This window comes from Propithecus coquereli, unplaced genomic scaffold, assembly GCF_000956105.1.
Source record: "Propithecus coquereli isolate 6110/MARCELLA unplaced genomic scaffold, Pcoq_1.0 Scaffold170, whole genome shotgun sequence".
Lineage (NCBI taxonomy): Eukaryota > Metazoa > Chordata > Mammalia > Primates > Indriidae > Propithecus > Propithecus coquereli.
Window position 1 is genome coordinate 1,167,704 of NW_012141636.1, and position 14,769 is coordinate 1,182,472.

The 14,769-nt window shown below is 39.5% G+C and overlaps 1 protein-coding gene across 8 annotated transcripts in view; it reads right to left on the reverse strand.

The window, feature by feature from the left end:
- Window positions 1-4,816: 4,816 nt before the first annotated feature.
- Window positions 4,817-14,769, reverse strand: part of DLG2 (discs, large homolog 2 (Drosophila)) — a 1,994,579-nt gene continuing 1,984,626 nt past the window's right edge. The window contains exons 26-28 of one of the 8 annotated variants that reach the window (XM_012641828.1): window positions 13,530-13,639; window positions 8,502-8,593; window positions 4,817-6,810 (exon numbers count right to left, since the gene is read on the reverse strand). In XM_012641828.1, the coding sequence (XP_012497282.1) occupies window positions 6,704-6,810; window positions 8,502-8,593; window positions 13,530-13,639 (309 nt within the window). In that variant the 3' untranslated portion in view covers window positions 4,817-6,703. Of the gene's footprint in view, window positions 6,811-8,076; window positions 8,594-13,529; window positions 13,640-14,769 lie in introns of those variants that run through there. The other 7 variants (XM_012641835.1, XM_012641834.1, XM_012641832.1 and 4 more) reach the window with 7 other exon arrangements.

Here is a 14,769-nt window from a genome sequence, read left to right on the forward strand (position 1 = left end):
CCTGAAGCCTGGAAGAGCAGATGAGACCCGAGTCAATCATGGGAACAAGACAGGGAGTCAGAACCAGGAAGACAGGCCTTCCAAGAATGGGAGAGGACTCTTCTCTCTTGGGTCTTACTTTTCGGGCCTTGATCAGTTTAGACCAGAGACCTGCTGCTGATATCAGCTGTGAAGCATGTTGCAAATTGTCCTTTGAAGTTTACAATTAAAGAAGTAATCAAAGCCAACCACAGTGAGTCACTGCCGTTTGTATTCTAGTATGTGGGAACAAAGGAAATGGAGATAGCAGGCACCTGTAACCTGCAGCTACTGGGGCAGGTGCTGAGTCGGGCACCAATACAGTCCCTCTCATGTATCCTGCAACAGAGGAAAGCTTCTGACATCTGGTCTAGCTGTGTTTAAAGGACACCTTGGTGGTGGGAGAGAGATGGCCTCTATCTCATGGCAGCCGGCCAGGAGCTGGGCACTAAGCCCATATGATAAATCAGACTATTTTTTATTTCCCTTTTGTTATCCCCAGCCTTTAGCAAAGTTTAACTGAACATTTTAGCTTTGTCCAAACTGTGCTAAGAGGAATTAGAAACAAGGTCTGGACTTCAAGCTTTGGCTGTAACATTAGAAAGGGGAGGAGATCAGTTTGATCATAGCAGTGGTGCCTTCCGAGATGTCCCTAAGGGAAAGTTGAGTCACAGAGAACAAAAATTGGGGTTACGATCCATGGAACACATCCTCCCCTGACAACTTTAAAGCCTGTGTGTCCGGTTGTGTTAAGCAAGCTGGTGGCTCTCTCTATAAATATTCCTTAGTTTTGTGTCTTGGTGAGGCTTTTAAATTCTGTCACTGAGTGTTTGGTCTCAGAGTATCTACAGAGATCATAGAGTCATAGTTAGGCCCTCTTAGGTTCAGAGATATGCTGCCCAGTTCTAGCTTTTAAGACTTCTAGAATGATTACAGTTTAAAAATCGTTATACTGAAATGAAATAGGACACAAAGAAAAGTCAAATGCTCTTCTAACTTGCTTCCCTTTTGAATAAACATACTTATTATTGAAGTAAATCTGGCTTTTGTGTAGTGTCACCACTAATATTAAACCATGTGAGACTGTGTAAATGTTAAAAATTGAATAATTGTCAAAATTTGAGGTATGCAATGGTCTTGCAGTTTCAGTCTATGTCTTCTTATGCCACCTCTGAGTATTTGTTCACCACCGAACCCCAGGCACAGCTTTAGGACACCTGGCAGAGATTCCTGGTGGCTCACAGTGATGGCCAAATGGTGTGGCTAATAGTCTGGCTTCCCCAGTGGCTGATCCAATTATATAATAGCTGCTCATGAAGCCAAGTATACCTCAAAGCGATTGCTTTGATGGGAAACTTTACCCCTTTTTGGGGTGGAATTTGTTTTGGTTCTCCAACTGTCAGACCTGTGCTGCCTGTATGGCAATACGACAAGACATATATTTAATTTGAAGTGAAGAATTTAGAACATTATCTGACAGATCCAGATTCCAAAACCTGACATTTTTGATTCATATGGATCTTTGGAGCTGATTTGTTTTGTGGCTCCAAACATATCATATAGACAATGATACCAATCTGTGCCTTTCTTTGCATCATACATTTTAGACAAGAAAAAAAATTTCCTATTTTTAGTATCTTCTGGAACCTCACAATTTTGACACTGGGAAATTGATTTTTTTTACCCACATAGATGTGAGAATCTTTAACAACCTACCTTTTATTACATTGTTCACTTTTGGCAAAATCCTGACTAAAAGCCAGCGAGATGGTAACCGATATTTAAAAATATGCAAAAGCACCACTTTCAGTTCATCTCAGCAGTGCCAATATTTTTCAGAGCAAACCTACCCTAACAGCATGTTAGCTCTGGAATCAGACAAAATTAACAAAAATAGAAATGAGTGATTATATGAAATGAGACAAATTATGCTTTGGGAGAAAATCATTTGCTATAAAGTATAAAATGTTTTAATATTTATATCTTATAATAAAACCATGACATGTTTATAAACACTCTATCAGGCATTTTTACAATGGGGCCACTGCCGACAACTGGAAACGCAATATTAATAAATATGCACAGACACACTGAGTATGAAATATACATCTTGATTTTATAATCGTGTGTGCTTTATTTTTTACACAAATGGAATGGAAGTGTTGAATATTTACACTTAACAGGAGTGTAAGCTGTGCAGTGTCTCTGTAAACTCCAGCCCAGGCAAGGAGTATTCCCCCACTCCCTCCCATCCTGCACTACAGCTCGATGGAGAAACATCCTGTCAGAGAAGCACAAAATTGTCATATTGAAAGGATCTAATGGGTACAGCCTGGTGCACTCAGAAGTTAAAACACACTTGGGAAACACAAATTTAAAAAGGAGGGAAGAAAAGCTTGCCATTCCATTGGGAGTCAACCTTGCCACTTGACTGTCTGTCCTCATGAGTTGCTAGGGAGACACTGTACTCTTTTAGATGATCTTTGTCTAACTTGTCCCTCTGTCTTAGCTTTGTCCTTAGCTGCTACAAGAAACTGCACAGCTGTACAAGAAATGATTTCTGAAGCACAGGTTTCAGTGAGGAAGGATATTTACAGACGGGAGTGTGTGTGTGGGTTTCCAACCACATTCATTCATACCTAATGTCATATGTGTATACATGATATGCATACCATATGTACCATACATACGCATAAGTAAAATGTATAGCCACAGAATTCTGCAGGGAGTCCCCTGGCAAATCAGTTGGCACAGGAGGTACTCCATATGCTTGAAGGGAATTGATCCTTTTTTTTTTTCCCCCTGGTAGTGACAAATTAATATGATAAACTTAGGAGCTAGCCTGAGTCCTTGGCTTAAATATTTTGTAAAAATTTAGGCAGGACCAAGACAGGAAAGAAGAGATGTCATTTCACCAGCAAGTCCATTCAATCTCACCAGAGCAATCACCAGCTTGAAAAGCAGAGGGGGCTTCACATGAAAATGGGAAAAAGAAACCTTATGAATGGGAAAAAAATGTCTCTCTCCAAACCAAGGCGATGGCATGGCTTCAATGAGAAGGAAGAGGTTTGCTGTCAGAGTAATTGTTGGGGCCAGAGTCTGCCTTTAGCAAAAAGAAATGTCCTCAGAGCCACGGGAAGGTGTTGGGAGCGGGGATCAGCGATCAGGCAGAGGCACCCAGGCGCCGGCAGGGCCAACAGCACGTGCATCTTCACTGCTAGGGCAGCGGTGCAGGCTGGCTCCAGGACGCACGCTGGAGCTAGCGCCAGGCCAGGGCCTCACTCAGCTTTGCTTTCTGGGCTGAGTAGGTGAGATGGCGACCCAAAGTAATTGTGTCACTAGTCCAATGCTTGGACTTGCTGTCTGAATCGGCCATGAGCCCTTTATAGGACAGAAAAATCAAGGAACGGAGTGTCGGGGAGGAGACGATCAGAGATGTGAGGAGCAGAGAAAGGACGGGAAAGGAGGGGAAAAGGGGATAAAAAGACTGAGACTGAAGGAGGGATGGACAGAGGATTATAGGAGAAAGTCAACAAAGATGGTGGGAAGGAAGGAAAAAGGGAAAGCAACAAAAAGAGATAGAATGAGCTAGAAATAGAAGGAGGAGAGCAGAGGAAAAGAATGAGAAAAGAAAAGAGTCACGAGCCAGAGGCGTGGAGAGGTCTTTCCTGGCTCGAAGTCCTGAAGGGCTGGCGGTAGGATCTAAGACAGCTCACAGAGGCACCTGAGTGTGGCTTTATGAAGACGGGCTCACTAAGCAGCCAGCCAGCCCAAGGATTTGGGGCTGGGAGAAGAGGCTTGCAAATAAATGGCCAACAAATCCTGTGAGAGAAGAGCCAAAACTGAATGCCCCTGCAATTAGCTGACAATTAGAATTTTGATTTTGGTAAAGCTGAGATCCCCGTGGTGCTACACATTGTACCAGAGCATGAAAAATAGCACCAGTGACACGATCTGGCACTTTTTCAAAAGGGCTCAGCATGTGAAGGTGACATTGCGCCCCCAGCAAGCCTTCAGATTGGAGAGAGCTCTGGACAAAGTTTGCAGTGTTAGCACCAGTCTGGCCCCAGGCTCTGAGTGCATTGGCACCAGATGTAATCTGGGTAACTTTCATGCCATTTCCACACAAGTCATGAGACTTGCTGCAAAATACACCAGTTCACTGGAGCCAATAGAGACCTCAACATTGGGAAGCGCATGACAACACAAAAAATGGAGGTGTAAATTTTACAGGAAAAGACCCTCTCACCAATTTGCTTGGTGATTCTTCAAGCAAATATATATGTATATATTTATATAAATCTACATAAAAAAATCAGTGCAAATGCTGATTCTAATCTGGAAGCATCTACACTAGGAAAATAAATAATTATATTACTACAAAACCAAGGGTTGGTGGTTCAATTTGATTGTACTCAGCCACACTACACTATTAAATGGAAAGCACATCACACGACCCGCAAAAACATCTACTTATTAATGACAGTCCTTTAAATAAATGATTGCATGCTCAGTTGAGAAACCAAAGAAGTTATCATGGTGGCCTAAAAATAGAACGGGGATCAGGAATGGCGTTCTGGTGGCAAAATCTTCCAGGAGCAATATTGATGAAAGTAGGCCTTGACCTGAAACTGGCGAATTGCAGACATGGACATATCTTTAACATTTTGAGCACTCTAAGGAAGTCTCTGGAAATTTAACTTTCATCAGAGGGAAATGCATTGCTAGCCCTTCCATTGGCAAAGGCAGCCTCGAGACTATAGGAAGATGCATAATTTTGCATTTTTGTGTTTGTTTCGGTGACTGCAGCCAGGCAGACAATGGTATCTAGCATAAGGTGAAAAACGCTTGTTTTTGGAAAGAGACTCTCATTCTGAGCTCTGATGTTCTTGTTGTGAAGAAGCCCCACCACTCTGATGGCTCTATCTCTTGCTCTCCCACCCCAGCCTACATGCTGGTTTGCTGCACAGTGTGGCAGAATCCCTGCCAGGTCTTGATGTACCCCAGAAATAAGGCGATGAGGCTTAGACTGGGCATGCACAGAACCCAGAGTTGAGTGGTTACTGAGATTGCTGAAAAGTCTCTCTAAACGCCTTGGGCGAAAGCGATGCTGATGTTGCCACCAGCTCTAAAGTGGGAAACTAACTCTTCTGGTTCAGTTTATAGGCTTTGGGAGGTTCCTTTTTTAAAATCATCATTATTATAATTGTTAAAAAGAAAACAAACTTGGTCCAGGTGAAGCTCCAAGAAAGGCAGTTCAATTGGTTGAGCTCAAAGTCATTAATTGTCTTCCCTTGTAGTTCTATCTCTTTGCCCTGTGTACATAAACAAAAAAGTCTGCTTCCCTCACCCCCCAATCAGATACTTCTTTTCTCTTCTTCCTCAAAGAAATAGTGCATCTTGAGACAGATCGCCCCATGGCTCTAGAATGGCTCTGGCTGTTACAAAACTCTCACTCTGTGAAACAAAAAATAATAATTCTAATTACTCATGGTTGGCCAAAATACTAAATGGTCCTTTAAGAATTGTATGTAAGTAACTAGGAACAATACTATTCAACTATTTCATGGTAGGCCCACGTTATTTAACCAGAGAAAAGCAAAAACTTCTTTTTAGATCATTTGCGTGAGTCTTTCTCTGAAAAGCCATTGGCTTAAAAATGCATTAACCAAATGTCTTCCAAAAAATCCACCAGGGCAACTCATTAAGGGATGTGCTCCATGAGAGTGTATCACTAATGTGGAAGGGAGATCATGGGAGGTAAGCAAGGAAGAAGTCTTTCTCAGACTTGGAAGGAACTCAGATGCTCTTAATGGATCATTGGCAACAAAAGGGAGAGTGCAACTTTCAGTTCTTGAATTTGATCATCTGCTGATAGTGCATACATTTAGTCTTTCAATTAATTAGTCTTTACAAAATAGTTCACAAAACTTTTTTAACCTATAGAAATTTGTATCTATACATTTAATATATTTTTATTGTATAAATTATTCTTATCTTTAGTGCCTTCTTTCAGTTTATAAATGGCAAAATAGACAATCAACAATTATAAAGCTAATCCCAGGTGGAATCCCCTCCTCTCAGTAAGGTTAGTCCTCCATACACTTGCAAATTTTATGAAATGCTTGTCTTTGCAGACGCCAGTCAAAAAAACTACACACTTATCCTTCCCTGATAGTATGCCGTCTCCAGAGGGATTTCTTTCTTTTTTCCTTCTTTCTTTCATTTGCTTGTTAAGAAATCAAAGGATGTGCATAGTTATAAAATTCGAAGTGTACCAATTACAGATGTGGGTAATGGGAAGGTTGGTGAGGTTCGAGTGCTGGCAAATTTTCTTTAAAGCAAAAAACACAGAGAGCTCAGCAGCTAAATCAGCTCTGGACATCTGCTGGGGTGAGGAGGCTCCCATCTCTTGGGCAGAAAGCCCATCAGAGGTTCATCCCTACACCTGGTACTTTGAGCAAACCAAAGCCTTCCTGCATACTGCAATGTCTCTTCTGTCCCACCCTTTGGCCCCTCCGTTTCCTTCATGGCTTCATACAGTTTGTGTTGTACATTCATAAGAATTCACATTGACTGCAAAAACATAAATGCAACAAAAACATAAAAGCCTCCGAGTAGTATATTATATATATTTTGTTTTTCTAAATGCTCTTCTGTTGTTGTCAGAGGCGCAGTAGCTAATTTATAACTTTTCCTTGGAGGGAATCCAGATGAAAGGCCCAGACTGCTCTTCAATAACAAGCTTGCATTGGTTATATATATCTTCTAAGGTGTCTCCTTGGACAATAGCTGTAACAAAAACAAATACACCCAGAGTTAGCAATCATTCCCTAGGTGGTGGAGAGCAATCATCACTCACATAGTGGAAGCTCAAATCAGTGACAGATAACTCATCAGAAAGCTTAATAGCAAGTTTCATTAGTAGGAAAAAGCAGAAAATTCACATAAGCAAGGTCACATTAATGATGAAAAAAAATGCTTTCAATGTATGTCCTGGATCATTAATAAATGTATCAGAGTTTTGCATTTTCCATATGTCTGTCTGTAGTTTTGGACTATGAATCATTCATTTATTTAATAAAGATTGTATGGGTACCTCCTCTGAGCCTGGCACTGAGGTAGGTAGGTAGGCACTGGTCAGTTTTCAGATTGAGAGCTCCCTGTTTAGCAAAGAAGACTGGCCTTGTAGACTCTATATTTAACTTACACTGGCAGAGGTAGAAATTAAGATATTTTAGACACAGAGGAAGTAATAAAGGCTTTAGAGGAAACTTTAGGTAGTCCTCCAACCCCCAATGCCTTTAGTGGGAGACTCTATTCACTTTCTAAGTAATCTGGTAAACTGAGATTTTACCTTACAGGACTATTCCTATTGAGACTATCTTATGGCCACTACTTATAAGAAACATAAATAGGAGGAAACATAAACAAACTGCTAAATTGTGTATTACCTAAAACATGCAGTCACTAGGAATAGATTTAAGTACATTTTATTATCTCCTTTGAACAAAAGCTACTTGTAGATAGATCTTCAAAAAACATCAGTATTATCCATATGACACTAGAGCTTAAAAATAAATTGCTGCTGAAACTGGCTTAGATCTTCAAAAACAGTCCTCAGAATATATTAATAATTGCATTTTATTCCTGAATATAAACTACTGGTCAAAATGTACATTGTTTTGATCGATTTTCCTGCCTGGATGTTCTTTTAGGATGAAACATAATTTATATCTTAGTTATTGACAGAAACATATTCAGAACAAGATTAAAAAAATCTAATTTCACAGAAAGTAATTCAGAAGGAAAAGTCCTTGTTTTTAAGTCATTGAGAATCAGTTGTAAGGCAAATTCCCCCCCAAGATTACTCTCTGGATTTAATCCGTATTCCATGAAAGCACATAAGAATAGAGAACTCAGCGTACCCAAAAGAAGAAAATCTTCCTCTATTCTCCAAACTTCACCTTTCCAAGGAAATATTAAAAAAAAATTTTTGCACTGAGACTTGATACAGGATTAGTTGAAACACAAGGGAAATGTTTCAAGCATCTTATTCAAGTGCTGCTGATGGAGAAACAGACTACTGGTCACAAAAGCAGAGAATAGGGGCCCCAGGCTGCTTCTGAAGAGTAACTGCTTTGGACATTGCCCATTTTGAGCCCTAAAAGTTTATTGTCAAGTTTTCTGATGATATCAGGGAGATAATTTAATAAGGTATCTATGCCTAAAATCTCCTTAATAGCAGGCAATGGCTCAGGGGCACCTGCTGCTTCTGGTTTTGGATAGGGTCAGTGGAATCTGGGAGCTGGCTGCAGCTGAACCCAGAGTTCTGATGCAAACAGGTGAAGCAGAGAGACTCCCTGCACATGAAACAGATGTTAGGGACTCTAAACAAGAAGGTTTTGGGGCCTGAGCCCTCTCTATGCCAAATGTCAGACAACTCATCTCCTTTCTCACAGTGCCAAGGTAAATGAACTTACCTGTAAAATATTCTCCAAATTCTTGTTCTAGCTTAATCGCCCGATCATAGGTTTTCTTGGCTTGTTCCTCTGTTAGACGCTTATTCATCTCCCTGGGAAAAATGAGGGTTTGGTATTAGAACACAAAGGGAATATACTAATTCCTAAAAAATTAAAATGTATGGCAAAAGTAAATCCTGCAGGAAGCATAATATTAATATAATCTTAACAGCAGCTTCCTAGTCTTTATTTAGGACTCCTTTTTGCTGAAATAACTTCAGCAATCAGGACTCCCTGCTAGAGTACTCACTTCGTCAGAGAACAGTATCTTGGTCTTTCAGAGGATTGAAGTAGAATCTATCTATCCTTATGATTTGTAATCACTGGTCCCTATTCTGTTCTCTGCATTCGCCTAGAGTAGGGCTAAACTTCCTCCATGGCAGGCCCTAGGGTATTTAAATAAAGTGCTCATGTGTCCCTTGAGGCTTCCACTTCTTCAGAATAAACTGTCCTACTTGTTTTATCTATTTCCTCAATGGATATAATTTTTCTAAATCCGAACTTTCCTGGCCACACTTCCTTGGATTTTCTTCTAGTATATCTTAAATGTAGGATATAGAATGGAAGAAATCTTCCAGGGATGGACAGCAGAAGGAGATGAGATGGAGGGAAGGGAAGGTACATCTCAGCTTGTTGGGCCTCATCACATCTGAGAGAACTAGACTTGACGATTCTCACGACCTGACCTTGCAAAAGGCTTTGATTTCTTGACTTCCTAATCCTCCTTAAGGGTTGCTATTTATTTTCAATGTGTACCTGAAAATATATGGAGTGCAGAAACATTAGGTATTTCCAAAGAATTATAGAAAATGGGGTACGCTCCTTAGGTATGTGTATTTTTCAGGCCAAAAAGACATTCTGCAGCTTTTCTTGCTCCACTTCTGCAAATAGCAAGGCATGTTTATAGCAATAAGAGCCCTGAACTTTCTTTGTTTTTATAATCAAATGACAGCTTAAGGAACTGCTAAAGGAGGACTGAATTAAAATAGACACAGAATAGAACAATCAAAAATGCTGGGACCAAGACATTTTCAAGTAGACTATATGCAAATAATTTAATCAAACAGTGAGCCAGGATAGAGGAGCTTGGTATAAAAGAATCTCTGATGCCTACTTTGCTTACTTTTGTTCTAATAGGAAAACAAGCCATTAAGGAATTATGCCTGGGACTTTCTGTCCTTTACTTTCTGTCAGTCTGTCAACCATTGGTATATCATGAACTGTATATAAACTTTGCTTAATCATTGTAAGATTATTTAAACTGAGCCTAGTTTCAAGGACAAATCAAGACAAGAGAGAAATGGAAAATTCTCTAATTCTCTCTGAAATCTAATCTACTGATTTCTAACCAGTGGCAGGTATATCTTCCCATGTTCTCCAGCTGCTACAAAAAGTCCCGCCAAATGCAAGGACATTTTGGTTGGCCCACTAGGATGCATCACAGGTGCACGTAGAATTTCTGAAAGCATTACTGCCTCGCGTGCAGCTTAGAAAGCCAGAGACCCAAGTCTGGAACACCTGGTCTCAGTCAATTCCTTTTTCAGAGCAAGTAACAGAGGCTTGACGTAATGAAGGGACTTGCCTAAAGCTGTATATTTAATAAAGAGTAACCTGGGGTAAGAAATTTAAAAAAATTTTTTTAACCCAGTTTTAGTCAAGCAGACTACCCATTACACCAAGACTTGATATCTTTCAAAAGAGGCTTATTTGGAAAAAACTGGAAAAAAAAATTAAAGTTAGCAACAAGTTTTTGGACATCAAGCTGAGGGCTGAAATATAAAGAAGTGAGAATTTCCTAAACTCTTTTTGCTTAAGTAAATTCATTTTGTCCTGAAGGATGGTATCCACAATTCTTTTCCCAGACAGTCCTAGCCTTAGAAGTTTGAGTGGATGTCACTCTTGGGTGCAGAAGATGCTGGGAAAAGCCAAGGGATACTCCTTGCTGAAGATGGTGATTTGCGCTAGGTGTCAAGAAATCATGTAGCCCCTTTGATTTGCCTGGCCCATGGTGGTCTGTTTTCTCTGAATTCCCTTTGCACTTATTGTAGCAATGACTTGGTTTAGGTTTTTATCCTCTCACATATGAATTTATTTTGTCTCTGTGACTAATCTATGAGTTATCTGAGGGCAGAGACCATGGCTTTTTAAATCAGCATGTGGCATGGAGCCTGATTCAACACTTGTTTAATGAATAGTGAAGGAATAAATGAATAAATGGGGAGCTAGGAAAATAAACATAATTTTGACATAGTTGAAGACAGAAGTAAACACAGGGCATCACAGGAGCAAGAAAGGAGAAGCAGATTGGAGGTGGCAGGGCGAAGAGGCACAGGAAAGCATCTCATGGCTGTGGGAGGGAGGTAACAGAAGTCAGGTGGCAGCACAATATAAAAAGAACATCTCTTTCCTACATGCCCTTGATTTCATGCTCCTCTGCAGAGCCAGCTCTGTATGTGCTAATAAGCTCTGGGGTTTGATGTGGACGATGCACTTGAGAAATAATGTGTGTGACGACGTATCAATACCTAAATGTGACAGCTGCTGTGTTTTTGTTCTGGCTGACCTAGCATTCACTCCTCCCCAGGGAAGGGGCAATTCATGCCCGCTTTGCTCCTGAGTAAAAGCCTTGAAAAAGAGTGAACTGTGAAGTAAATATCCAGCATTTAATAATAAGATCGCTTTGGTCTGAATGTCATGAGACCCATGAATATGGCTGCAGCAAATTATTATTCACTGTCCTCATTGTGCAATCCAGCCTTCGGTATGGTTGAGGTTCCTTGGTGATAAGTGGCTGTGACAGTGCCCTAAGGCAAAACTAAATAAGTCATCTCACAGCTGTGGAAGGAAGTAGAACTTCTCCCATGGAGCACCAGATGGGACTATCTCCCAATATCACACTGGACCAGATGTGCCACTGCTGTGGCTTTCTGAGGCCTCACCTCCCCGGGAAGCCATTTATCCCACTGCGTGTTTCCAATGTGAAGACATTTTTCTATTTCTGAAACAGGATTTTAAGATGACTGTTCCCAGGAGGTGAGGGCCATTTTCTACTCTTTTTATGAATGTTATACATATCATGTTTATGAAGCTCTTTACAGATCATAAATCACTTTTACACAATGAAATTTGCACTTGCTTAATTCACTTAATTCACCTTGTGCAATATGCAGCATAGTATTCTATGTAAGGAGAAATTTAACATGTGCTATTGGATAATAATATTAAGAACCATCGTTTTATCATCAATACATATTTTTCCATGTGCCAACTCTGGGAAAAACTCTTCCCCTTATAATTTAATACCTAAATTCATGGGGCTGAAGGTACTGTCAGTGACCTCCCAATTTTATTTTTTCATCCTGGTAAAAGCTCTTGTCCATCTTTTATTTATGGGACTATATTCTGCTTTTAAGATACAGCTCTGGCAATTTCCCCAGAGATCAACTATGTATTTGACTTAATTCTGTCAGGCTGCCATTCCAGCTGCGACAGTTTGCTTTGCTTCTTCACCCTTGGAGGAGGCGGGTAACAGTTAGTCGATATCCTATGTAAGTAACTGCTTTCACCTCTGGGATTAAATTTCTGTTTCTTCAGTCTCTCCATAAACATTGTTTTCCAGGACTCTGCGGTTCACTCCTGAACCCTGCCAAACACTGTGGTCTTGAGGCCCAAACGGAGGCAGTATTTGAGCAAGGCTCTTGTAACAGACACATTGGCATTATCTCTTGTACTCTCTTGGTGCTGTTTATGTGTTCTATAATGATAAAATAGCTTTATTCTTTTATAATAAAGTAACTTTATGTCTTTTATAATAAAAGCTACTATATGCCAAAGACTATATGACAAGCTTTACATTCGTAATCTTGTTCTTTAACCTTTACACTAGCTCTATGAGGTACTTATTAATGTGCCTAGTTTAGAGGTGAGGAACTAATCTTAGGGGGTCAGTCAAGCAATTTGCCCAGGGTTATATAAGTGATCAGTGGCAAAGCAAAGAACCAAACCTGGCCCAGTCAATTTTCAAGTCTCTGCTGGTAGCCTGTTTCCTCTACTATTTTATCTACTGTAGCTTCACTTTTATGAATGGGAGTTGCCTATAACTTTATAGAGTCAGATCATGAATAGCTGCCCAATTTGTTTACTGATTCCTGAAGGAAGATATTTTACAAGCTCTTCAGGAAAAAAAAGAAAATAAAAAATCTGAGTCATGTATTTTCTGCTTGTTTATAAATGTGCACAGGTGTGGAGCTATTGGTTTAAGTTACAGATGTTTCACTGCCATAACACTAAGAAAACTCTCGATTAAGAACAGTGATCCATATATGTGAAGTTTTAATTAAGGAACATTAGAATTCCATTATAGAACAAAGTACAATGCCAATGGGAAAAGTCTAAAAGATTGTCTGCTCCCTCTATAAAAAATCCACACATTTAAAAAGATTTATCTATGGATCTGCTCGCAGAAGTAAGAGACAATTACAAAATGATTGCTTCCTATCATTTGGAAAACAAATCCAAACCAAAAAACCAAACCAAACCAAACCAAACCAAGCAACCCTCAAAACAATAACAAAGAACCAAAAAACTAAAACAAAGAAAATAACTAGTGAAACAGGAAAACAAAAATCAGGAAACATTAGTGAAGACCTTTTAAGGAATTACTGACACTATGTCTCTAGTAGTTAAAAAAAAAAAAAAAAAAACTGGTCTAGCTTTGTTGCCCAGGCTCAAGTGCAGTGGCACCATCATAGCTCACTGCAGTCTCAAGCGATCTTCCTGCCTCAGCCTCCAGAGTAGCTGGGATTGGCAGGCATGAGCCACCGCACCTGGCCCAAAACTTTAATATATCTTAAAAAAAAGAGAATGCTTAAAAATCAACAATGGCATTTCTCATGTGTAAGCATTTGTGCCTAAGAGCTGTTAACAATTTGCTGTGTATTATGGGACAGGCAGTTAGTTGGATGAAGGCCTCCAGTGCCCTCTACTCACATCAGAGGTTCCAGAGACTTGGGCTTAATGAAGATGGCAATGGGATAGAGCTGGGCAACTTGTAACCGCTTGATAGCATTTCCTGATACGTCAAGTATACAGTGTTTGCCCTGGTAGAAAGAACAGAAAAATATGAAGTTAGTACAGAAAAAATGGCCGTAATTCAACCAAAAGGAAATAAGCTATGTGTGTTTTAGAGGAAGGTATGGGATGCTGGATTTTTTTCTTTTTCTTTTTTTTAAATTTTACTATATAAAATTACATTTTTATTTATTTTTTTAAAATATATTTTTTATTTTTGATTATTATGAGTACATAATAGTCGTATATCTTTATAGGATACATGTGATGTTTTGATACAGGCATACAATATAAATTAATCAAATCAGGATAATTGGGTATTCATCACCTCAGGCCTTTAACATTTCTTTGTGTTAGGAACATCCCACTCTTTTAGTTATTTTAAAGTATACCCTAACTTACTGTTATTTATAGTCACTTTGTTGTACTATCAAATATTGTTCATTCTATCTAATTATCTAACTACAGTTTTGTACCCATTAACTATCCCCACTGTATCCCCCGCTCCCTGCTACCCTTCCCAGTCTCTGGTAAGCATCATTCTATTCTCAGTCTACATGAGATCAATTGTTTTTAGTATTTAGCTCCCACATAGGAATGAGAATATGCCAAATTTGTGTTTCTCTGCTTGGCTTATTTCACTTAACATAATTTCTCCAGTTCTAACCATGTTGGTGCAAATAGTAGGATTTCATTCTTTTTTGTGGCTATGTAATATTCCATTGTGCATATGTCCCATAGTTTCTTCATTCATCTGTTACTGGGTACTTAGGTTGATTCCACATGTTGGCGATTGTGAATAGAACTGTAATAAACATGGGGGTGTAGATATCTTTTCTATATACTGAATTCCCCTCCTTTGGATATATACCTAGCAGTGGGATTGCTGGATCATATGGTAGTTCTATTGCTATTTTTTTGAGGAACCTCCATACCTTTTTCCATAGTGGTTGCACTCATTTGCATTCCTGCCTACAGTGTATGAGGGTTCCCCTTTCTCTACATCCTTGCTAGCATTTGTTATTGCCTGTCTTTTTGATAAAAGTCATTTTAATTGGGGTGAGATAATATCTCATTGTAGTTTTGATTTGCATTTCTCTGATGACTAATGATGTTGAACATTTTTTTCATATACCTATTGGACATTTGTATGTCTTCT